Source organism: Pichia membranifaciens (genome assembly GCF_001661235.1).
Source record: "Pichia membranifaciens NRRL Y-2026 unplaced genomic scaffold PICMEscaffold_2, whole genome shotgun sequence".
Taxonomy (NCBI): domain Eukaryota; kingdom Fungi; phylum Ascomycota; class Pichiomycetes; order Pichiales; family Pichiaceae; genus Pichia; species Pichia membranifaciens.
The window spans coordinates 1,989,683-2,012,853 of record NW_017566983.1 but is presented as its reverse complement, the minus strand read 5'-3'; the positions used below and the strand labels follow the sequence as shown (position 1 = coordinate 2,012,853).

At 45.5% G+C, this 23,171-nt stretch overlaps 10 protein-coding genes across 10 annotated transcripts; 4 read left to right on the top strand and 6 right to left on the bottom strand.

The window, feature by feature from the left end:
- Nucleotides 1-179: 179 nt before the first annotated feature.
- Nucleotides 180-1,414, bottom strand: PICMEDRAFT_51054 (hypothetical protein; the record flags this gene model as incomplete). The annotated part of the gene is made up of 2 exons (XM_019163151.1): nucleotides 1,087-1,414; nucleotides 180-999 (listed from the first exon to the last, which is right to left on the bottom strand). Exons 1-2 carry the CDS (start codon nucleotides 1,206-1,208, stop codon nucleotides 180-182), a joined length of 942 nt encoding a protein of 313 aa, XP_019019086.1. The 5' UTR covers nucleotides 1,209-1,414.
- A 101-nt stretch (nucleotides 1,415-1,515) lies between these two features.
- PICMEDRAFT_15836 (hypothetical protein) lies at nucleotides 1,516-2,606 on the top strand. Its single transcript, XM_019160989.1, has one exon. The coding sequence runs from the start codon at nucleotides 1,802-1,804 to the stop codon at nucleotides 2,573-2,575; it is 774 nt and encodes a 257-aa protein (XP_019019085.1). The 5' UTR covers nucleotides 1,516-1,801; the 3' UTR covers nucleotides 2,576-2,606.
- A 218-nt stretch (nucleotides 2,607-2,824) lies between these two features.
- PICMEDRAFT_15835 (hypothetical protein) lies at nucleotides 2,825-3,540 on the top strand. Its single transcript, XM_019160988.1, has one exon. It carries the CDS (start codon nucleotides 2,887-2,889, stop codon nucleotides 3,361-3,363), a length of 477 nt encoding a protein of 158 aa, XP_019019084.1. The 5' UTR covers nucleotides 2,825-2,886; the 3' UTR covers nucleotides 3,364-3,540.
- A 338-nt stretch (nucleotides 3,541-3,878) lies between these two features.
- Nucleotides 3,879-4,799, top strand: PICMEDRAFT_71973 (hypothetical protein; the record flags this gene model as incomplete). The annotated part of the gene is made up of 1 exon (XM_019164061.1): nucleotides 3,879-4,799. The coding sequence occupies one exon, from the start codon at nucleotides 3,879-3,881 to the stop codon at nucleotides 4,797-4,799; it is 921 nt and encodes a 306-aa protein (XP_019019083.1).
- Nucleotides 4,800-4,916: 117 nt separating this feature from the next.
- Nucleotides 4,917-5,927, bottom strand: PICMEDRAFT_23016 (hypothetical protein; the record flags this gene model as incomplete). The annotated part of the gene is made up of 1 exon (XM_019162289.1): nucleotides 4,917-5,927. A coding segment is annotated over one exon (1,011 nt), but the record flags the coding sequence as incomplete, so codon positions are not given.
- A 299-nt stretch (nucleotides 5,928-6,226) lies between these two features.
- On the bottom strand, nucleotides 6,227-8,849 carry PICMEDRAFT_15832 (hypothetical protein). The gene has a single exon (XM_019160987.1). The coding sequence runs from the start codon at nucleotides 8,653-8,655 to the stop codon at nucleotides 6,412-6,414; it is 2,244 nt and encodes a 747-aa protein (XP_019019081.1). The 5' UTR covers nucleotides 8,656-8,849; the 3' UTR covers nucleotides 6,227-6,411.
- A 134-nt stretch (nucleotides 8,850-8,983) lies between these two features.
- Nucleotides 8,984-10,483, bottom strand: PICMEDRAFT_15831 (hypothetical protein). The gene has a single exon (XM_019160986.1). The coding sequence runs from the start codon at nucleotides 10,179-10,181 to the stop codon at nucleotides 9,246-9,248; it is 936 nt and encodes a 311-aa protein (XP_019019080.1). The 5' UTR covers nucleotides 10,182-10,483; the 3' UTR covers nucleotides 8,984-9,245.
- Nucleotides 10,484-10,825: 342 nt separating this feature from the next.
- Nucleotides 10,826-13,435, top strand: PICMEDRAFT_15830 (hypothetical protein). Its single transcript, XM_019160985.1, has one exon. It carries the CDS (start codon nucleotides 10,850-10,852, stop codon nucleotides 13,088-13,090), a length of 2,241 nt encoding a protein of 746 aa, XP_019019079.1. The 5' UTR covers nucleotides 10,826-10,849; the 3' UTR covers nucleotides 13,091-13,435.
- Nucleotides 13,239-17,864, bottom strand: PICMEDRAFT_30765 (hypothetical protein; the record flags this gene model as incomplete). Its single annotated transcript, XM_019162654.1, has 2 exons — nucleotides 13,239-16,928; nucleotides 17,007-17,864. The coding sequence occupies 2 exons, from the start codon at nucleotides 17,862-17,864 to the stop codon at nucleotides 13,239-13,241; spliced, it is 4,548 nt and encodes a 1,515-aa protein (XP_019019078.1).
- A 548-nt stretch (nucleotides 17,865-18,412) lies between these two features.
- PICMEDRAFT_58304 (hypothetical protein) lies at nucleotides 18,413-23,087 on the bottom strand (the record flags this gene model as incomplete). Its single annotated transcript, XM_019163291.1, has 3 exons — nucleotides 18,413-18,575; nucleotides 18,633-22,102; nucleotides 22,212-23,087. 3 exons carry the CDS (start codon nucleotides 23,085-23,087, stop codon nucleotides 18,413-18,415), a joined length of 4,509 nt encoding a protein of 1,502 aa, XP_019019077.1.
- Nucleotides 23,088-23,171: the final 84 nt, after the last annotated feature.

Sequence of the window (23,171 nt, the reverse complement as noted above, 5' to 3'; positions counted from 1 at the left end):
AGCCCGGCGCGTAGCCGGTTCTTGTCCGTGAAGGCTCTCTCTGGTGTGCTTAAGAGGCCAGAGTGAGTAGTAAGTAGGCAGGGAGATAGATATAAAGGAAGGAAGAGAGATATAAAGTTTTAGAGAAGGGATAGAAAAAAGTTAATAGGAATGGGGGCAAGGGTGGGAAGAAAAGGGGGTCAATTCGTGGTGGCCGTGAACTTGTAGCGCTTCTTTATGATTCCAACGACGTCGGAGATGGCGTCGTCGTCGACAAACCAAGCGATCTTGCCGGCGGCCTTCTCGTTGATTATACTGGCGGGAAGCCCCTTGTCGGGTCTCTCCATGATGGTTCTGAGGACAGGAGCCTTTGTGGAGCCCTCAACGACGAACGCCACTAAGTGGGAGTGGCAGATGACTGGGACGGAGAAGGATATACGGTTGGCCGGTCCCACGGGGCTGTTCTCGACGGGCACACACCAAGCGTAGTTTTCTCTCAAGGTTTCGTGGTTCGGGAAGAGGGAGGCGACGTGGCCGTCTGGGGCACAGCCGAGTAAGATCAAGTCGAACATGGGCAACTTGACCGAGTCCTTGGAGGCAAATCCCTTGATGAGGGTCTTCTCGTAGTCATCGGCGCACTCCTGCGGGTCATCCAGCAGAGCCGAGTTTATCGGATAGATGTTTGGAGAGCCCTTTGACTCCGGAATGAGGTCGAATAGCTTGGACTTGGCCTGTCCGTAGTTGGACTCCGAGGAGTCGAAAGGCACCAACCTCTCGTCAGCAAAGTAGACGTCCCACTTGTCCCACTTGATGTCGTCTCGCTTGAGGAGGCCCTCGTGCAACACATTGAGAAGAGAACCACCACTGATACCTATTTTGAATCTCCTGTTGCTTTCCTTCTTCTTCTTCCTCAACTGGGAGCTTGTCGAGGGCGATGTGCTCATGCTATTGCTGTGAATGCTGGCATCGTCCGGTGTATTTCGCAGCATCAATGGCGAGTCGGACGTTGTGTTCAGCGGGCTCAGCTGCTGCTGCTGCAGGAATTGCTGCTGCTGCTGCTGCTGCTGCAAGTTCAGTGTGTTGCTAACGGAAGATGACGACGACGACGCGATGTCGTCGTGTGACTTGGACAAGGCCTTGTTCTGTGCAGTCACAACCAAGTCTGCGACGGCCTCTGCGACGCCAGAGAACTCAGGAAACGAGTATATGAGCGGGACGGCAGTGGTCATCGGAGCGGTCGTGTGGTGTGTGTGTGGGTGTTTATGTGTTTGAGTGCGGGCTTGGAGCAGGTGTCGGGGTGTTTGTCTCTGCAGACGTGTATCTCGGTCTTGTGCGGTTGGTCGTGTGCGGTTGGTCGTGTGTCAAAGTAGCGTCCTGGTGTCAGTGTGGGCAGCCCCTGTCTTGTGGCGGCCAGCCACCGACCGGCCGAATCAGTTGTCTGACGGATGAGCCAGAAAAAAGAGAGGAAAAGCCAAAGGCGGCGGCAACATGAAAAAGAGGCGAGCGAGCGTGCGGGCGGGCAGGGAAGGGACGGAGCAGCAGTGGTGAGGGACGGAGATGGGGCAGATGAGGAGCCGGACGGATGGAGGCGGGCCGGAGGAGGGCGGTCGGGGGTGTGAAAGGCAGCAGAGAGCGGAAGGGAGAAGCAGCAGACGCAGAGGACATGACCAGCACGTTTTATTCGGCGTTGGACCTAATTGCGTGGAGCCTGAAGGGCGAAGGTTTGAACTACGCCGTTTCAGGCGGAGAGAACGGCGACGAGTATCTGCTCACGAAGATACACAGCGGGCGAAGATCGGACGACGGGGGTGGGGCTACAACGATGGACAGCGCTGCGGCGGACGTGCCGGACGGCGTCGTGGTGCATGTGGGCTCGGGGGGCGTGAGCTTCCCGTTGACGGTGTCGAACTCCGTGAGGGAGATTGTGAGCAAGAAGTGGATCTTGCCGAGCTTGCGGCGCAGCATCGAGGTTGCCGAGCGGGGGCTGGCGGAGGAGGGCGCCGACGGCGGGGTGGAGCTCCGGAAGGCCTTGGACGACTCGAAGAGCGAGTTCTACAGCGGCGGCGGCAGCAGCAGCCAGATGGGCGGGATCGCCGGCGTGGTGCCAGGTAGCTCGGGCGGCGTGGCCAGCCAGCGTGCTCCGGCGGAGTCCCCGGCCGGCTCCCCGGCACACTTCCCGGAGGAGCAGGGCTCCGGCGCCGGCGAGCAGATGCCCGGCTTTGAAGACGACTTCCAGCTGCAGCCAGGCAACCGGAACGACCTCCGGGGCCCGTTCGGGGCGTGGCCCGACCCTGCAGGGCCCGCTGCGGCGGCCTCGTCGTCCTCCTTCGGCGACTTTGATCTCTATCCGAACGGAGAGAGAACCGGCCAGTGGGGCGACCCTCTGGGCGGCGCCGCCGGCACCGCCGGCGGCCCTGGCGGTCTTGGCCGCCTGGGTGGCCTGGGCGGCATGCATCCGCAGTTTGACGACCCGTTGTTCAGAGGCGGCCTCGGCGGCAGCCGGGGCAGCAGCCGGGACGGTCCCCGCCGCGGCCGGGGCGGCTTTGGCCCCAACATCAGGTACGACGATCCGACCGGCGGCAGCCATGGGTTCTGACCACCCCGGCGACGGACTAGGGTCCGCTGGGGACCCCGGGGCATTTGGGACCCCGTTTGTGTAATGAATGTATGTGTAGTCACTTGTACAGTTGCTGGAAATGGGTTTTCGCAAAATATCCGACCGACGCGTCGGCGCGGTGCACGGACGTACGGGCGCAGCCCGTTCTCCTCTTTTGCTGGGAGAGCGCTGAGCACGAAAGAGACAAACCGCATAGAGGTGATTGGCTCAGGAGATGTGGGAAGACATACGGTGCAGAAGAAGACCGGGAGGAGCCAGGACGGAGAGCCATTGCCCGAGAGACACACAGGATGCTCGCCAGAACAGTCAGAATCAACAGCGTTGCCGCCAGGCGGTTTGTGGCCACCGCAAGCAAGAGCTCGACGGCCACCAAGACCCAGGAGAAGGAGGCCGGCGCAGCCACGGGCTCGTCGACCGCGTTGACCGGGGAGGACCCGCTCGACGTGATTCCTAGCAGCAACTACCCGCAGGCTCCGAACCGGGCAGAGACGTGGTCGCAGTCGCAGAAGTCGAGAGACGAGATCTACAAGACGGACCCCCGGTTCGTCGGCAAGGACTTGAGCAAACAGCCTCAGTCGCTCGCGGCCATCGAGTTGATCAAGCAGCAGCCGGTCAGCTTCATCCACGGCAACATCGCCGTCTGCCACGGCACCGACTTTGTGCAGGGCCACCCAAAGGTCTACATCAACCTGGACAAGGACAAGGCGCACTCCTGCGGCTACTGCGGTGCCAGGTACGCCAGAGAAGAGCTCAAGAATAAGTTGTAAGTAAGACCCTGTCGTCTGCTCCCGGCCACGCAGCCCGCTCTATAAATTATCTATAAACTCTACATACATCGGCTCTTATTTATTTATTTATTCGTTCATCCACACAATCATTCATTCATCCATCCATCCATCCATCCATCCATCCATCCATCCATCCATCCATCCATCCATCCATCCATCCATCCATCCATCCATCCATCCATCCATCCATCCATCCATCCATCCATCCATCCATCCATCCATCCATCCATCCATACATCCCCCGCTGCCTTGAGTCCTATCTTGCGCTGTCCCAGTATTGCGGGCCCTTCTGCTGGGCCACTGCTCGCCCTGTTTACCTCCCTCGTATAACGGAAATATTCCCGATCTGTACTAATTTTTTTTCACCCCCCGTAGCTCTTAGTCATATCACCAGGGCTCTGTCGTCCGGTGTCTGTTCTTGAAAACCCTCCCGTCGTGTCCAGAGCCAGTCGAAGAAGCCGCCGCTGCCACCAGAACATCCGCCTTTGCTAAACATGAGCCTCGGGAGACAATTAGCCTCGGCATCGAGACGCTACTCATCGTATCCGGCCTCAAAGACAATCCGTCAGAACTCTCTCCAAGATCTGTACAAACTGCACAAGAACAAAGAGCCGATAACGGTGATAACGGCGCACGACTACATCACAGGGAGGTTTGCTGAGGCGAGTCCGGGAATTGACGCCATCCTTGTGGGCGACTCGCTGTCGATGGTCGCCAAGGGCCATCCATCCACGCTCGAGCTCGACTTTGACGACTTCTACCACTCTACGGCGTCGGTGCTGAGAGCGGTGAGAGAGAAATTCGTCATTGTCGATATGCCTTTCGGGTCGTTCGAAGAGTCGGTTGAGCAGTGCACCCGCTCCGCCGTCAAATTGATGAAGTTGGGCAAAGTCGGGTCGGTCAAGATAGAGGGCTCCTACGAAATGACGGACCGGATAAGAAGCTTGACCAACGCAGGAATACCCGTGACGGGACACATCGGGCTGCAGCCGCAGAAGTTCAACATGCTGGGCGGATTCAAGGCGCAGGGAAGAAACGCCTTGGGCGCTTTGGACATCTACAAACAGGCGCTTCATCTACAGAAAATAGGCTGCAAGATGCTACTCTTTGAGTGCATCCCGGAGAAGGTCGCAGCCTTCATCACCGACCGTGTGGACGTACCCACCATCGGAATTGGGGCAGGCAACTCCACCAGCGGACAGGTGCTTGTCATGGCAGACGCGTTGGGCATGTCCGATGGCAAGAAAGCCAAGTTTGTCAAGTCCTACTTGGACATAAACTCGCTTGCCGTAGATGCCTTGACGAGATACTCGGCGGACGTCAAGAGCAAATCGTTCCCGAACTCTGAACTGCACACCTATCCAATGAAGGATGAAGAATTTGATGAGTTCGAAAGAATGGCAAAGGATCTATAAATCATTAGTAGGTAAGCAGGAAACTAGACAATACTATCTATAAACAACGCTGAATTTGTCCTCCTTCTCGATCTCGTCGTCGGCATTGAAATCGATTTTATCCTCCTTCATCATTATTGTCCTTCCTTGACTAGGGACGATAATGTTATTTTTTCGTTCGTTCTTGGCAGCTTCTTGTAGTAATAGATTCCCCGGCTCAAGATAGTGTTCCGAGCTTAAAACAAAGGTTCCCCAATGCACTCCGACCATTTTATGGATCTTCATCTCCTTCATGATTTTCACGCTTTCGGCAGGACTGATGTGTCTAGGTTTCTGATGCCACTCGGGGCAATACTGCCCAATGGGCAATGCGGCAAATTTAACAGGTCCATAGAGTTCACCAATCTTATTGAACACACCACTTGCGTATCCGGTGTCTCCACCATGGTAGAACAGACTTTTACCGTTTCTCAAAATCATGAAGCTGCACCACAACGTTTTGTTGGCATCCAACAACATGCGCCCCGACCAGTGCATTGCAGGCAAGCAAACAATCTCAAACTCATCATCTATACAAACCCTCTCCCACCATTTCATCTCGATGATGCTGCTCGTCTCCACTCCATGTTTGCTCAAGAACTCGCCAATCCCATTTGGAACTATCCACTTGCATCTTCCTTGGATGGTACTAAGCTTCGAAGTACTGTCATCCCCCAAATGATCAGGGTGGTCATGACTAACAAGGATATAATCCGGCTTTATTTCCTCCACAACTTGCTCAATCTTCAAAGGACATGGAACCACCCGTTTTGGGCCGAACGTCTTATTGACAATTGAATCCTCAAACAACGGATCCATCAGAAACACTTTACCACCACTTTGAAATAACCCACAACTTTGTCCTAGCCATGTGTATGCCACCATACCATGTTCTAAACAAATATCTCTCACATTTTTCATATACTCAACACTAGGTTGAACCCAGCGTAGTTCTTCAACTCTCTGGCTTGTCTCCTTGGGTACTCCACCACGAGCTCCAAATTCACTCAGTTCAATCAACCGCATGACGAAAAATTCGTATAATGTTTGGGGCCTGTATTCTTTAAATGGATTCTCATATCTCCCATGAATTTCAAGAACATCAAATCTTTTGTCATCCCCGTAATTATTGAACACTCTCTCTCGGTCATCAATGGCACGTTGTGCCATCACATAACTGTAGGTCGTGTAAGTCGTGTACGTAGCTAGTGCATACAACACACTTCTAAACTTTAACCCCATTCTATGAATCTAATTGTGGATTTTGATCCTCCCTTTTTAGAATCGGGCTAAGTTGGCTTTGGTCATCAAGGCTTAACGACACAGTTAGGGTTCCCCGAGCCATCCACATAATTATGTCAAGTTGAGTTGATTTTGTCAAAGAATCTAGTGGTAAATAATTATCAGCGCGTTTTGGTTAGTAGTAGGCTATGGAGATACGGATGAATCTAGTGCAACGCAATATTAATAATCTTACTATCAATTATATAAAAATTGGTTACTGCGGCCCTTTATAAATTACTGCGTAAGTTATGGTTTGCCAGTCTCGTTCTGCTGGTACTGTTCCTGTGTTATTCACCGTTTAACTCATTCATTATGTTTCCACCGGAATCTTTTCATCACCAGCTCTATCTATTTTTCCTACTTCCTGAAGATCCCTTTGATCCCCTACTTCTCCTTCTCTTTCGCCCTCTCCCTCTTCCTCATCGTCCTCATCGTCCTCATCATCTTCTTCTTCTTCATCATCGTAATCTTCGTCGTCCTCGTCATCATCGTCATCATCGTCGTCCTCGTCGTCCTCGTCGTCTTCTTCTTCCTCTTCTTCCTCTTCTTTTTCTTCTTTTTCTTCCTTCTTCTCCTCCTTTTCTTCAACTTTTTCCTTTCCTTCAACTTCTTCTCTACCTTTTCCTTTAGCTTTACACTCTTTTCCATTTGTGTCCAAATCTTTGACTGCTTCTATCTTTATACTTGCAACCTTTTCTTGCAATTCGTTCACTTCTGGGTTGTCGCCATTTTCTATTAAGTCGAGCTTAGCTTTTTCTAATTCAAGTTTTCTCCTTCGTATTTCCTTCAACTTTTTGACGGTAATATCCACAACTTCACTCCACTCTCTCATACCACCCATGCCAATATCTCCACAAACCAAAACTTTTTCCACCGGTTTCAAAACCTCAATGAATTTGAAATCTTCAGCTAATATATTCAAATGAATCTTGGTGATAGGATGCATATACATGAAAGTATTCATAGCAGGCGCCACAAGTATAGGGACTGCAGGATTCCATATCCGAACAATACTTGTGAGTAAGTTGTCCGCCAACCCATTGGCAATTTTTGCTAAGGTGTTAGCACTCAGTGGAGCAATCAGAAATATATCTGCCCACTTTCTAAGCTCCACATGCAAAATCGGATCTCCTGGTTTTATTTTATTAACAGGAGCAGACCATTCTTCTTGTTCTCTCCAAATTTTTACTTCTGACGAGATCTTCATGCCACGTAAAAAATGTTCTGCAGCTGTGGTTACAACAAGTTGAATCGACACTTTATTCGTACCATATATTTTGAAAAGTTTGTCAATAATCATTGGAATTTTTATAGTTGCAACAGATCCTGTAGCCCCAATCAAAATATGTACTTTATCATCATCTTCTTTGCAAAGATATTGGGTAAATGGTACCAATGGGCCTACTGGTGGGGTGACTACTGTCTTCAACGTCTTCTTTTTCGTAATCGATGAAGGCGTTGATAGGTTGGAATTGGGGTTTCCCCCATTTATTGATGTGGTAGAGGACATCCCGCTTTTTGATTCGTATATATTCTCGCCTGGTAATGATGAGTTCCTCAACTTACTATTAGCTGCGGAGAGTAAACGTGTGGTTGGTAAATTATTATTCTCTTCAGCAATTCTAGGAGAAGTGTGGATTTCATGATTTGAACTTGTCGTGTTGCTATTGGTCCCAGTACTAACTTTATTATTCGGAGTTATGTGAGATGCGACGCTGACACCATTCAGCAGGTCAAACTGCACCGGAGACCTAACATCTTCTCTTCTGGAAATATTAGCACCTATGATAGATGAGCTGCCTAACTTTTGTAGTGCGTTATGTGGAGTACTTGTATTTACATTTGGTATATTTGTGTTTGTGCTTGAAGGAAACGATGCAGATTGTGAAGCTTGTCTTGACAGAGGAGCTTGTGTGGTAGATGATACAGAAGGCTGTCTTGAGCTTGGTATGCCTGTTTGTGGTGAGTCCAGCAATGGAACTTTGGTAGTCGAAGGTCTAGCCGAAATAGATCCTCTATGTTTTTGGTTCGGGACTTGAAACGAAATCGTGCTCGTTGAAGTCTTCAACTGTGGTGTTATTGGGGTGGGGTATGAAGAGCTTGCCAGAATAGACGCTGGAACAGTGGCAGTTTTTGGTTGGGAAGTGACGACTGATTGGTTGGCATTGCCCACGCTATTATTGTTGCTATTTGCACGAGACGTTAATGAATCGGTTGAAGAAGTTGGAATTTTTTTGTTACCTTTGACTGTTTCAAGCAGTGATTCGTTCACATTTACTATGTGCTTCTTTTCTGTGGGGGCAACATCATGTGCATATCCTATGCTTGTTTCGAGGTGTGGGAGCTGTGCAAGCTTCAGTGAGTTTGCAGAATTGCTTGAGCTTGATTTCCTGAATTTGGGGCGCATGATTTCCAGGGTCTTTCGTTCATCCTGATCTTCTCTCACCAACGAGGATTGATGTCTCTGATCGGAGAGCGGTGACGGGGACCTCATCTCTTCTTTATTCATCGAGTTGACAATGCCCTTGTTGAACGATACGTCAGTATTGAACATAGCGGGCCGCAATATATATGGCTATACGTATGGGGGAAAAGGGATTCAAAGTTCCTTTTGACTAGTACCGTAACCTAACACTATGCGATGTTGATTCTGTTCACTTTGATCTTTACCTTGATACTGCGTATGGTGCCCCTAGCTAATCCAGTAGCATGAGATTCGGGGGGCAAAAATTCTAAGGAGGGGGGATTCTGAGTCTAGCTTTTCTGCTGTGTCTTGCACAAAAAATATTTTTACTTAAATCGAATACAGTAAAAACAATAAGGAGAGGAGGGCGCCTACTTTTTCCAGCTTCTTTTTCCGCAAGAACTTTTTAGTAAGGTCTCTAATAATTTTTGAGTTTTCCAAATTTTTTGTTGATGTTTTGTAAACCTTTGAATCAAAGGTTCCAAATATGATACATAGGGGAAGATGATATATAGATAGAGATTTATAGAGAATCATTATAATGTACAACTAGATAAGAAGAATGCCGAGGTTGTTTTGTTTGTGAGTTATTTTTGCTTAATTCAAATTATAGCCTTGATGTGTTGTTTAGGTTTGTTTTGTTTTTGATTTGGTAGTTTTGGTTTCCAGCTGGGTCAAATTTAGTTTTTCCTAAATTCACTCAAAACCGGGTAGATTGCTTCAAAAGCTTTGTAGATTTCTTCTCTTTGCTTGGCCCCTGTGAGGACAATCTTACCTGACACGAAAATTAGTAAAACAATTTTTGGCTTCACCATTCTATAGATCAAACCAGGAAACAACTCTGGCTCGTATGACGAGAAAGTTCCGTGCGCATAGGCCAAACCTTCAAGCCTGATCGGGAATTTAACGTCACATGAACCAACTATATTCTGGATCTTAAAATCTGTGAATTTGGCATTGAAACCAAGCTTTTGGATGATTCTTGCGTATTTTCTAGCCGCCAACTTAGAGTCGTCCTCGGATTTTGCACCGGTTACAACCATCTTACCTGAAGCGAAAATTAACGCAGTAGTTTTGGGTTCTCTAATTCTCATGATGACAGCTGCAAAACGCTTAGGATTGTATTCGGCGTTACGTGCATGAAGAGCAATCGTTTTCAACTCCAATCGACAATCCAAGTTGACGGTGGCAACAATATTCTGTAAAGTTGGGACTATTCCTGAAGCAGAAGACTCGTCACCCACAGCGACGTTGGCTGCTTGGTTCTTCAAGCCCGACAGATCTGCAGGTTTTATTCCGATGTTGTTTGCTATGTTGGGGTTGACAGTGGTTGCAGAATCATTGCCGACAAAGCCAGTGTCGGATGCCAACGGTAGTGCCACTGGTTTCGATTGTGGAAAAGAGTTGTTCAGTGTGGTTGACGATATTGCTGAGGTGGCGTCGCTACCACCAGCCATGCCACTCTCAGCACTGGCAGCATCATCAAGTAATTTTTGTGATTCGGCGTTCTCTTCCTTCACCATGTCATGCTGAGACGATGTAGGAAACGACAATGAGCCCTGACCCATGAACGCATTTGCACGAGCAGCAGTTGTTGGCAATTTGAGGGAATCCATCGCTTCTGTCTTTAGTTGGTTGTTTCCTTTAGTGTGGTTTGACTGTTGGATGACTTCGTGATTCGTGGGTCGTTGTTTAGTTTTTTATTAAACTATATGATTTATATAGATAGTAGAAGACAGGGAATCAAGAGTAGAACAAATGGTAGAAAAAGACGATCAACTGAATGGGTCCTTCCTGATATTTGCTGCAATGGTTTGCCTCTATGTGTGTAGATGTTTGTGAACGGGTATGAAAAGTGCTGGAACACAACCCTGAACTCTGGTACGCTTACGTAACAAACACGCAACTGTGTTTTTTGAACTCCGGCCGCAAGCGCCGTCCGCCTTTTTTGCCCGTACGGGAAGGGGCGAACCGTGGTCCTTTTATACTCGCAACGCACAATGCGTGGCTGACGTTTTCTCACGCCTTTTGCGTCGATTTTCTTTTCGCCCTGGCCTTTTTGCCAGCACATCGGCGCGGTTTCGCGACAGAAACTCTTGTTGTAAAGGGAGCGGCGTGAAAGCGCTGGGTTCTGTGTCGGTGCTTACGTCATATGGTTACATGAAAGTGCTTCCTAGGTGGATCTTGCCATTTTAAAACTTTTACGTGTCTGTTCGACTTTTGGTTTTGCATTCAAAAATCCACTGCTGTGTTTTTAGGGATCCAATTACAGCTTCAGCGACTGATGGCAAAGGATCAAGATGTTCTTGTTTGGCAGTTGGTTCAAGCCAGCGATTTTTTCTTGAAAAGCGCACATTCGATTGGTGCAAAGGCCCTGCGTGACACGTCTGGTAACACTCTGAACGAATATAATACATTGATCAAAGCATCCTTGAACTGCCTGTTCAAAATCTTAAGACATTACTCGGCAATATTAGATGCAAAGATCCAATCAATCCTATATCACAAGACCGCACATATACTTTTCAAAGAGACAATAAGTTCTGATCTAGCGTTGGATTACTGCATTAAAGGAATACAGATATGCAAAAGGAACGAACCAGGTCTCACGGTAATTAAGTTGAAGTTACAATACCTGAACTTCCAGATTCAGTTCCAATCGAGCAGCTCCCCGGATTCAAAGAAACAAGCCCTATCGTACTTGAACAGCATATTGGAAAGGGAGCTTCCAGAAGATCCGTCTTACTTAAATATACGCGTTTTCTTCAGTTTGATCAAACTCGACTATTTCAGCTCGATATACACTCCTGAAAGGAAAATATCGGATCTGAAAAAACTTTGTTCCATGGTGGAAAGCAACTTATCCAAAGAAAATTACTTATTCCTGCAGATTATTTTGGCAAATCTCATTGAATTACAGCTTTTAAATAGCATTTCACTTTCAGAAGTTAAAGAGAGTTTGAGCAAGCTCAAAGGGTATCAGCAACCAGATAATGTTTTCAGTGTGAAAATCCCAATTCAATTTAGGGGCATCTCGCTTCTTTTTGAAGTACTGTTGTCTCTGTATGAATTTCAGTTCGACAGATGTACAGAAAATATTCAGAAAGTTGATTCGTTTGTTAAATCAGTTAAACAGTCAACACTTAAAACTTGGTCGTCTAGGCTAAATTTTAATTTTTCTCTAGATAAGAGTAACTCGTCATTCCCTGTTGAGTTTAAATGGCATTCTTTCAAAGACTTTTCCCTTATATCCTACCTCTATTGCGGAATCTTATGTTCCTTCAAGTCATGGGAAAAGAAATCTAAGAGCGATAAAATCCTAAGACTTGTCAGTTCCTCTTTGATTACAGATAGCAATCAATTTTCCCTCACTTTTGAGGATGCCCAAAATAAGAAAGCAAAGCAAAGCTATCTTCAAATACTTACTACGGCGTATCAGCTACTGTCAGATTTGATCAAAGACAAATTTCCCGCCCTTGAAAATACCGACGATACCAATCCAAATTCTTTAACCTCTGTCTTGCAAAACAATTACCACGGACTCTTCAGCTTTATTGACTCATATGAGAAAAGTAGATACTCAGCATATGAATGTGCCGTGTACGATAACTTGCTTCCTCTAATTCAATATATTTTTGCCATGATTTACCAACGTAACGGAATGTTTCACAAAGCTCTGTATCATTATTTTATGGCTCACATATCATGTTCCAAATCAAATACAAAGGTGAACTTTTTATCGTCAAACTCTACTTCACATTCTGATAATGAGGTATTCAACGACCCCATATATGCAGACTTTGTTCAATCGAATATGGGTATTTTTGGTACATATTCACAATCTTTAGGACTTAGTAATGAAATTTATATGTTGTCCACTATAAACGCGTTGCCAATAATACAACATTTGATAGAGCAACAGAAACAAAGACAGAGAGGCTTAACTGAATTTGATATTGGATACGATACTTACCTTACAAGACTTTTAAAACTTTTGAAAATAAAGGACTCCTTGTCTATACAGATTAATCAATTACTACGAACACTGAACAGCACTCCACTGAATCCAGCAGCCACACTATCAATTCCTCAAATTACCATTTCAACCTTGTGTTATTTTTATACTACAGAAGACTATACATTTCTATCGAAATTGAATCTCAAGGAGATTGAAAAGGCATCGCCGTTGCTTACTTCATTTTTGTATCTTATTATGGGATATACTTACAAGAATGACCTTGGTCTCACAGAATTGGAAAATCTTAACTGTCGCGTGGGCTTTTACACTTCTGCCTGTAATTATTCAGCCAAAGCATGTAACTCATCTTGCATCAATGCGATCGCTCAATTAGGCTACCTTGAAATCTGGAAGATCATGAATCACAACAAGAATCTGTATACTCCAGAGAGTATCGGTCGTGTTTATCAGAGGTTTCAACATTTTGCCAAAGATTTGACTGAGATTCCTGATGGGTCTTCTGATGATCAAAACCGTAAACGCACCAAGCGTGTGAAGTTTGTTTAGGAAGTTAGAAGCTTCTTTTTGAAATTTTAGCATATTTAAATTAGAATACAATAGAGTTATAGGCATGAAAGGTATCGATGAAAAATACTGTGATCCTGAGATTAAAAAAAAAGAGAATCATAAAGAAACAAGTATTATGTGCAAACGTCTAGATCGCATCTGGAAGGTTGTTTTCAGGTTTCTTGTCCTCACTCTTCAACGAGGCAGCATCCTTCACACGGTTGTCCTTCTTCGGAACTCTTGCTAACCAATAGAAGAAGAACATGAAAATGACGTTAATGGCAATGAAACAAATGAAAATACCCCAGTCTCTCCAGCGCTTGTAGTAGTTCACGTGCACAGACTGTAAGTATGCATTGGTGTTAGACGCCGTGCAGAACCCGCAGTAGCCATCCTTCATGTCACTTATGTAACCTCCATTAGCCTTCATGTATGGGTCGATATATTCTGAGCACGACATGTTATCAGGAGGAGCAAAATAGACAATTTCCTTCTCGGAGCAAACTAGCTTAGTATCACCAACACCGGCTGAAAGCAACGAAGCAACCCAATACGTCATTGAATTGGCACGGTACATGAAAGACCAGAATCCTGTAGGATACTTCAAGATACCACAAAAGTTCAAACACATTGTGAATAACAACGTCGCAATATTGGCACCATTCTGCTCCTCTTCAATACCAGCAATACATGCAAGACCTAAAGTTGACGCATAATTGAATAGACCAACAATTAGTAACCACGAAAGTGCTCCTCTCTGTGCAGTGGTGCCTGTGCTAGCAGCGTTAGAGTAAAATCCAATAGGATAGTACCAGCAGAAATATGAAATAGTTCCACAAAACAAATTCCATGGGAATTCTGACGAAATTTGAGCAGCAAGGAAAATCCACCAAGAGAATGTCTTAGACGGTCTTTCACGTACTTCATAAATGGAACGCTGTTTGATGTATAATGGCAACATTTGCTGAATCAATGTGTTCACCATAACGGAAAGCATGAAAATAGACAACATCTGGTTCTGTAAACCTTGTAATGACGTACCTGCCTTGAAAAAAGAAAAGCCATTGAAAAGGGAATTGGAAACGGCAAGAAATACCTTAGACCAGATATAAGTAGGTGTACGCCAGTACTGTTGCATAACACGAGTGGTGACCTGGCAGTATTGCATCCAGTATGTGGAAGCAAAACTTCTCTTAGCATCAACAGAATCATCAACAGGAATCTGTAACAAGTCCGTCTCCATTCTATTAAGTTCTTCCTTGATCGCCTGTCTCTCTTCAGATGCCATCCACACCTCGTGATAGTCCTGGCTCGCGTGTGATCCTGGAGCAGCACCAATCACTTCCAACATCCACTCCGCAGGGTTTGCAGCAGGAGGACATTTGTGCGATCCGTGAGACTCAAAGTAGTTAATCAATGTTTGACAGTTTTCTCCAAGGTCTCCAAAATACACTGTACGCCCACCCTTGGCAAGAAACAACAATCTGTCAAATTCCTTCAATAAGATCGCTGATGGCTGATGGATCGTACAGAGGATAGCCTGTCCGTGGTTTGCAAGTTTACGCATCAACTGACAAATGGACCAAGCAGTCTGGGAATCCAAACCAGAAGTAGGTTCATCCAAAAACAATAGCAACTTAGGCTTGGCAGCCAACTCAACACCAATGGTCAATCTCTTACGCTGCTCAACATTCAAACCTTCACCAGTGACACCAACAATGGCGTCACTATATGGCCTCATTTCTAAGATATCAATAATACTCTCAACATATTCGTTCTTTTCTTCAATGGAAATCTCTCTAGATTGTCTCAAGTATGCAGAGAATCTCAATGCCTCTCTAACAGTAGATGTCTCCAAATGTAAATCCTGTTGCTGCACGTAACCAGTCGATCTTTGGAATGACTGATCTCTCAATCTACCATTCACAAACATAGACCCTGAAACAACACCCATGGTCACACGATTCGCCAAAACATCTAAAAGTGTGGTCTTACCTGCACCAGACGCACCCATCAATGCTGTCAATGTGCCTGGTTTAACCCACCCATCAACATGATTCAAGATACGTCTCGTCTCATCCTTGATCTGCACTTCGTAACAAACATCCCTCCAGTGGAAGATATCTGTCCCTGCAGCAAGGTTATTGACATCATCAGAATCAGAAGATGATGATTCGTTACCATGGTCGTAAACACCTGCAGACTTTTCTCTGGTGTCTCCAGCAGACTCTATATCAGTGGCTTCAGATATATTTTTCTCCTTTCTCAATCTGCGAAGAGTAGATTGCTGGAATAGGATAATCTCACCCTTCTGCATGGCACCTTGATTAATTTCGACAAGAGAAACATACACACCGAGGAAAAAGATAATGAAACCAACCACTATGCCAAAATTTCTCCATTTATGAGCATTGTCGTATCTATAAGATTGGTAGATGTAGTCAGTACCGCTGACATATTCGGAGCCAGGAACTGATGACACGGCACTACAAACTTGGTTCTCTAGTCTTGAATTTGGATAAGAGGGTATAAACGTTGAGCATTTGAAAGTTCGGCCATCAAACTCATTAGTTATCAAAGATTCAAAGACATATGCGACAGGATCTAAGTAATTGATCCATCTTGACCAGCCATGCATGGAAGGAGTTGGTAATGCAAAACCTGTGTAGATTACCAAAGCAGTTAAGATGACTGCTGCAATAGGCATAGTTGATTGTAAAGATGTAAAGCAGGAACCAATTGAACGAAAAACGTGTGACATGACTAGAGTTGCCATAAAATTCATTAACAAATAAAAGAAAAACCTCCCTGGGTTTCTCCTGAAATTGACCATAAAGTAATAGATCAAGTTGAAACCCAAAGATGTTAAAAGCTTTGCAGGAAGTTCAGTGATAATGGATGCAAGTGCATCTGCAGATGGATGATATAATGCAAACCTTTTATGCTTTTCAACAATAGGTCTGGCTTCAAATAAGGACATAATTTCAAGCAACGATGAGAAGGCATTGAACAAAACACCAAAGAACATGGTGGCAGTACGATAATAAAAAGCTCCTGTGGTTTCTGGCAAGTTATAGAATAAGGATGAGATAATCAAGCCCATAATAATATTTGCAGTAATAGAAAAGACGGTAATTGAAGGACTTTCTTTGGTTCTCCATACGTTTCTCATTGCAATTAACTTCATTTGCATCATGTAAGAAACACGGAAAGACGAAGTCGGTCTAGAATGGTTGGACTGCTTACTGATATGTGCATCCTTAAAGGTTGCTCCTGTGTTCATACTGGTGCACTCTTCTAGGTACTCATCGATGTCTTTAATCAATTGTGAATACTCTTTAGAACTTTTCCAGTATGTTTCGAATTCCTTAGGGGTCTTTGGAACTTTGTCTTCCCATCCTTTCCTTGCCTCTCTTTGTGCTGGTGAAGTGATAGATGTTAGAAAATCGGCAGTTGTCTGACGGTCAGGACATTCATAACCCATGTCTTCAAAGTAGGCCTTAGCTTTATCAGCAGAACCGAAGTAGATTTGGTAACCTTCGTAAAGTAAGACAACGTTATCGAATAAGTCGTAGGCGTCTTGAGAACATTGGTAGATGGCAATCAATGGGGTGGTATCTAGGATATGTGCAGAGGTTTTCAACGCGTGAACAAACTCTAAGGCAGTTGCTGCATCTAAACCTCTAGTAGCGTTATCCCAACATTGGATGTTGGCACCACATAGGGAGGCTTCGGCAATGGAGACTCTCTTTCTTTCACCACCGGAAACACCTCTAATAAAGTCGTTACCGACCTTGGTGTTGATTGTGTGGGATAGACCATAAGTTGCCATGTAAACCTGTTGAAAATCAGAAAAAAAGGTATGTTAGTAAAACTGCACAAACTTGGGATAAAAAAAAGATGGTATCATACTTACATCAGCCATGTGTTTAGCATAAGCCTTTCTATCAACGCCTGGAAATCTGTTTTGTGGGGTTCTCAACCTTGCGACGAACTCTAATGTCTGGCCCACTCTCAAATGAGGGAAATGGTTGTCCATTTCCGCAGAGAAAATGACTTCACCTCTGTAGTGGTTGTGGATCTCCGATGGTGTCAATCCATCGTAGCTGATGACGGAGTCCTTGTCAACCTTGAAACCGTATGTCTGTGAGGCAACTGTCTTCAAGAACGTCGAGCAACCTGCACCGGGTCTACCCAAAACGACCGTGAGACTCCCGGGCTTGATCAAACAGTCCATGGACTTGAGGATGTCAAAGTATCTGGACTGGTCGTTACCACGCAAGACGTCCAAGTACAAGTCTCTGGCCTTCTTGAATGGGTAGTTCAAAAAGTTGGCCTGGTAGTCTGCGTCAGAGGAGATTCCTCTTGCTATCAAGTTCTTGCATGCAAAACCAAGAGACGTTGGTTTGTAGTATTCTGGATCGGAGTCAAATATTTTCCTCATGTTCTTAATCCAGAACTTGGACTCAAAATCGTCACTATTTGGGTCTAGCCTTGGATCGATTGAGTCGTCAATGGGATTGACGCCGGGAACCTGTGACATCGAGGTCATTGTGCGCATCAAGGCCAAGCCCTGTTCAGTGACAACGCCGTTTTTTTCATCTGAGTCGTTACTTGTGTCCTGCTGGACACAGCTGTTTCTGGTGTATTCCCTTGCAAGGCTTCTGATTCTCTCGTTCACTGAGATGTCGTCTGGAAATTGCGCTTCGCCGTCATCTGTGCTGCTGCCGCGGTCGCCGGTGTTACCGTTGGGCAAAACAGAAATAGTCTCCATGACGATGATGCTAACTCGTTGCAATTGCTGTTACTGTTGCAGCCGTGCAAAAAGTTTAGACTTGTTTATACCAAGATAAGAGATAATATCTTAGAGCAGATAAGAGAGGGCACAGGAAACAGACATTACAAACGTTCCAAACGATACCTATGCGGAAATGCACAGTTATATATGGCTGAATATGTACCCGGCTAGGACCTGATTTGGGAGTTAACTTTCTGCTTTTCTTACCCCCCATCCGCTGGCCCCGCCGTATGACAGACCTCCGCGTCGCGACGTGCCGGCGCCCCGCTAAGCGATCCGAAGAAAAAGAAACGAAGCGAATATGGGGGGCCTGCAGGAGCTTGATCGCAAGAATTTGAGTCTAGACAGAGCTACAATGTAGATGCCTACAATACTTATTAATAATAATATGTTTATTAAAAAAATTGTTTAATTATTAAGTGAATTAAGTGCTTGGTAAACGGTAGAAAAATCAGAGACGTAGTAAAAGGAAATAAAGATTTAAGGGAGAAGCCGAAATCTGAATGCACGGCTCTTCCATGATCTCAAACAGCCTCTGGAAGATTGTCTTCAGGTTTTTTGTCCTCACTCTTCAACGAGGCAGCATCCTTCACACGGTTGTCCTTCTTCGGAACTCTTGCTAACCAATAGAAGAAGAACATGAAAATGACGTTAATGGCAATGAAACAAATGAAAATACCCCAGTCTCTCCAGCGCTTGTAGTAGTTCACGTGCACAGACTCCAAGTATGCATTGGTGTTAGACGCCGTGCAGAATCCGCAGTAGCCATCCTTCATGTCGGTCATGTAACCGCCATTAGCCTTCATGTATGGGTCGATGTAGTCAGCACAAGTCATATTTTCAGGTGGGGCAAAGTAGACAATTTCCTTCTTCGAGCACACCAACTCGGTGTCCCCGACACCTGCGGAAAGTAAAGACGCAACCCAATACGTCATAGCATTGGCACGGTACATGAAAGACCAGAATCCTGTAGGATACTTCAAGATACCACAAAAGTTCAAAGACATTGTGAAAAGCAAATTCGAGATGTTGGCACCATTCTGCTCCTCTTCAACACCAGCAATACATGCAAGACCTAAAGTTGACGCATAATTGAATAGACCAACAATTAGTAACCACGAAAGTGCTCCTCTCTGTGCAGTGGTACCTGTGCTAGCAGCGTTAGAGTAAAATCCAATAGGATAGTACCAGCAGAAATATGCAACTGTTCCACAAAACACGTTCCATGGGAACTCTGACGAAATTTGAGCAGCAAGGAAAATCCACCAAGAGAATGTCTTAGACGGTCTTTCACGTACTTCATAAATGGAACGCTGTTTGATGTATAATGGCAACATTTGCTGAATCAATGTGTTCAACATAACGGAAAGCATGAAAACAGACAACATCTGGTTCTGTAAACCTTGTAATGACGTACCTGCCTTAAAGAACGAGAACCCGTTAAAGATAGAGTTAGCACCTGCAAGGAAAAGCTTGGACCAGATGTAAGTAGGTGTACGCCAGTACTGTTGCATAACACGAGTGGTGACCTGGCAGTATTGCATCCAGTATGTGGAAGCAAAACTTCTCTTAGCATCAACAGAATCATCAACAGGAATCTGTAACAAGTCCGTCTCCATTCTATTAAGTTCTTCCTTGATCGCCTGTCTCTCTTCAGATGCCATCCACACCTCGTGATAGTCCTGGCTCGCGTGTGATCCTGGAGCAGCACCAATCACTTCCAACATCCACTCCGCAGGGTTTGCAGCAGGAGGACATTTGTGCGATCCGTGAGACTCAAAGTAGTTAATCAATGTTTGACAGTTTTCTCCAAGGTCTCCAAAATACACTGTACGCCCACCCTTGGCAAGAAACAACAATCTGTCAAATTCCTTCAATAAGATCGCTGATGGCTGATGGATCGTACAGAGGATAGCCTGTCCGTGGTTTGCAAGTTTACGCATCAACTGACAAATGGACCAAGCAGTCTGGGAATCCAAACCAGAAGTAGGTTCATCCAAAAACAATAGCAACTTAGGCTTGGCAGCCAACTCAACACCAATGGTCAATCTCTTACGCTGCTCAACATTCAAACCTTCACCAGTGACACCAACAATGGCGTCACTATATGGCCTCATTTCTAAGATATCAATAATACTCTCAACATATTCGTTCTTTTCTTCAATGGAAATCTCTCTAGATTGTCTCAAGTATGCAGAGAATCTCAATGCCTCTCTAACAGTAGATGTCTCCAAATGTAAATCCTGTTGCTGCACGTAACCAGTCGATCTTTGGAATGACTGATCTCTCAATCTACCATTCACAAACATAGACCCTGAAACAACACCCATGGTCACACGATTCGCCAAAACATCTAAAAGTGTGGTCTTACCTGCACCAGACGCACCCATCAATGCTGTCAATGTGCCTGGTTTAACCCACCCATCAACATGATTCAAGATACGTCTCGTCTCATCCTTGATCTGCACTTCGTAACAAACATCCCTCCAGTGGAAGATATCTGTCCCTGCAGCAAGGTTGTTGACCTCGTCAGATTCAGAAGATGATGATTCGTTACCGTGATCGTAAACACCTGCAGACTTTTCCTTACCATCTCCAGCAGACTCAATGTCGGTGACTTCAGAAATCTTCTTTTCCTTTCTTAACTTGCGTAAAGTAGACTGTTGGAATAGAATGATTTCACCCTTCTGCATGGCACCCTTGTTAACTTCAACCAATGCTAAGTAGACACCGAGGAAGAAAACGATGAAGCCAACCACAATACCGAAATTTCTCCACTTGTGAGTGTTACGATATTCGTAGGATTGATAAATGTAGTCGGTACCATTGATGTAGCTGTAACCAGGCAATGCTGAAACAGAACTGCAAACTTGGTTTTCCAATTTAGCATCTGGATACGGAGGAATGAAAACAGAACACTCAAACTCACGACCATCGTATTCATTGGTTAACAAAGCTTCAAAAATATACGCCACAGGATCAAGGTAATTGATCCAACGAGACCAGCCAAGCATGGATGGTGTTGGCAAAGCAAAACCGGTATAGATGACCATGGCGGTCAAGAAAACAGTGGCAGGAGGCATAGATTCAGCCAACGTGTCGAAACAGGAACCAATAGAACGGAAAATGTGCGACATAACTAGAGTTGCCATGAAGTTCATCATCAAATAAAAGAAGAAGCGACCTGGATCTCTTCTGAAGTGAGCCATGAAATAGTAGATCAAGTTGAAACCTAGACATGTCAAAAGCTTTGCAGGGATTTCAGTCAAAATTGAAGCAAGGGCATCGGCAGATGGGTGGTATAATGCAAACCTCTTATGTTTTTCAACAATAGGTCTAGCTTCAAACAAGGACATAACCTCAAGTAACGAGGAGAAAGCATTGAACAAAACGGCAAAGAACATGGCAGCGGTACGGTAATAGAATGTGGCGGTATTGGGTTGCAAGTTGTAGAACAACGAGGAAATGATCAATCCCATGATAATATTAGCAATGACAGAAAACAGCATAATCGACGGATCCCCTCGGATTCTCCACATATTTCTTTGGCAAATAAGCTTGATTTGCATCATGTATGAAACACAGTAAGAAGAACTTGGTCTTGAATGGTTGGATTGCTTGGTAACGTGGGCATCCTTGAATGTTGTTTGGGTATCTAATTTAATGCAATCATCCAAGTACACGTCAATATCTTCAATCAATTGTGAGTACTCTCTAGAACTTTTCCAATATGTTTCGAATTCCTTAGGGGTCTTTGGGACTTTGTCTTCCCATCCCTTTCTTGCTACTCTCTCGGCAGGAGATGTGATAGAAGTGAGGTAATCAGCAGTAGTCTGACGGTCAGGGCACTCGTAACCCATATTTTCAAAGTAGGCCTTGGCCTTGTTACCAGGACCAAAGTAGATTTGGTAACCTTCGTAAAGTAAGACAACGTTATCGAATAAGTCGTATGCATCTTGAGAACATTGGTAGATGGCAATCAATGGGGTGGTATCTAGGATATGTGCAGAGGTTTTCAATGCTCTGACAAACTCCAATGCAGTTGCTGCATCTAAACCTCTAGTAGCGTTATCCCAACATTGGATGTTGGCACCACATAGGGAGGCTTCGGCAATAGAGACTCTCTTTCTTTCACCACCGGAAACACCTCTGATGAAGTCGTTACCGACCTTGGTGTTGATTGTGTGGGATAGACCATAAGTTGCCATGTAAACCTGTTGAAAAGAAAAAAAAAATTGAGAGAAAATTAAGGATGGGAAAGGTTGTTAGTATAACGCAAACAGTGAAGGGAGTATGGATGAGTGTTGGGGTGGGGATACTTACTTGGGACATATGCTCAGCATAAGCTGTTCTGTCAACTCCTGGAAATCTGTTTTGCGGAGTTCTGAGCTGGGCGGCAAACTGCAAAGTTTGACCGACAGTCAAGTGAGGGAAATGGTTGTCCATTTCCGCAGAGAAAATGACTTCACCTCTGTAGTGGTTATCAATGTCTGATGGCGTCAAGCCGTTGTAGCTGATGACAGAGTCCTTGTCAACCTTGAAACCGTATGTCTGTGAGGCAACTGTCTTCAAGAACGTCGAGCAACCTGCACCGGGTCTACCCAAAACGACCGTGAGACTCCCGGGCTTGATCAAACAGTCCATGGACTTGAGGATGTCAAAGTATCTGGACTGGTCGTTACCACGCAAGACGTTCAAGTACAAATCTCTAGCCTTCTTGAACGGGAAGTTCAAGAAGTTGGCCTGGTAGTCGGCGTCGGAGGAAATGCCCCTGGCGACGAGGTTTTTGCAGGCAAAGCCCAAGGAGGTTGGCTTGTAGTAGTCCGGGTCGGAGTCCATCAACTTCTTGATGTTCTTGACCCAGAATTTGGAGCTGAAGCTGTCGCTGGAGGGGTCCAACCGCGGGTCGATGGTTTCGTTCACCGGCACCACGCCGGGGACCTGGGACATCGACGTCATCGTGCGTAGGAGGTCGAAATGTTCCTCCTGGTCGTCCTCCGACTTGTCCGCGCCGTGATCAGTTCTCTCGTGGTAGGATTCGTTCTCGTTGAGTGCGTCATTGACGTGGCTGTTTCTGGTGAACTCTCTTGCAAGCTGTTTGATCTGCTTGTCGGCATTGTCGTCGTAGCCCTGGTAGGAATTGCATCCTTCCGAGGACACGACCTCTTCCGAGCCCTTGCCAACCGATATCGAGTCCATTGTCACGTTATATGGCACGAGGTATGAAACAGAAGAGGATAGAAAAGTGTCCGAAGTGAGTGTGAGGGAGAGAGAAGAAGAAAA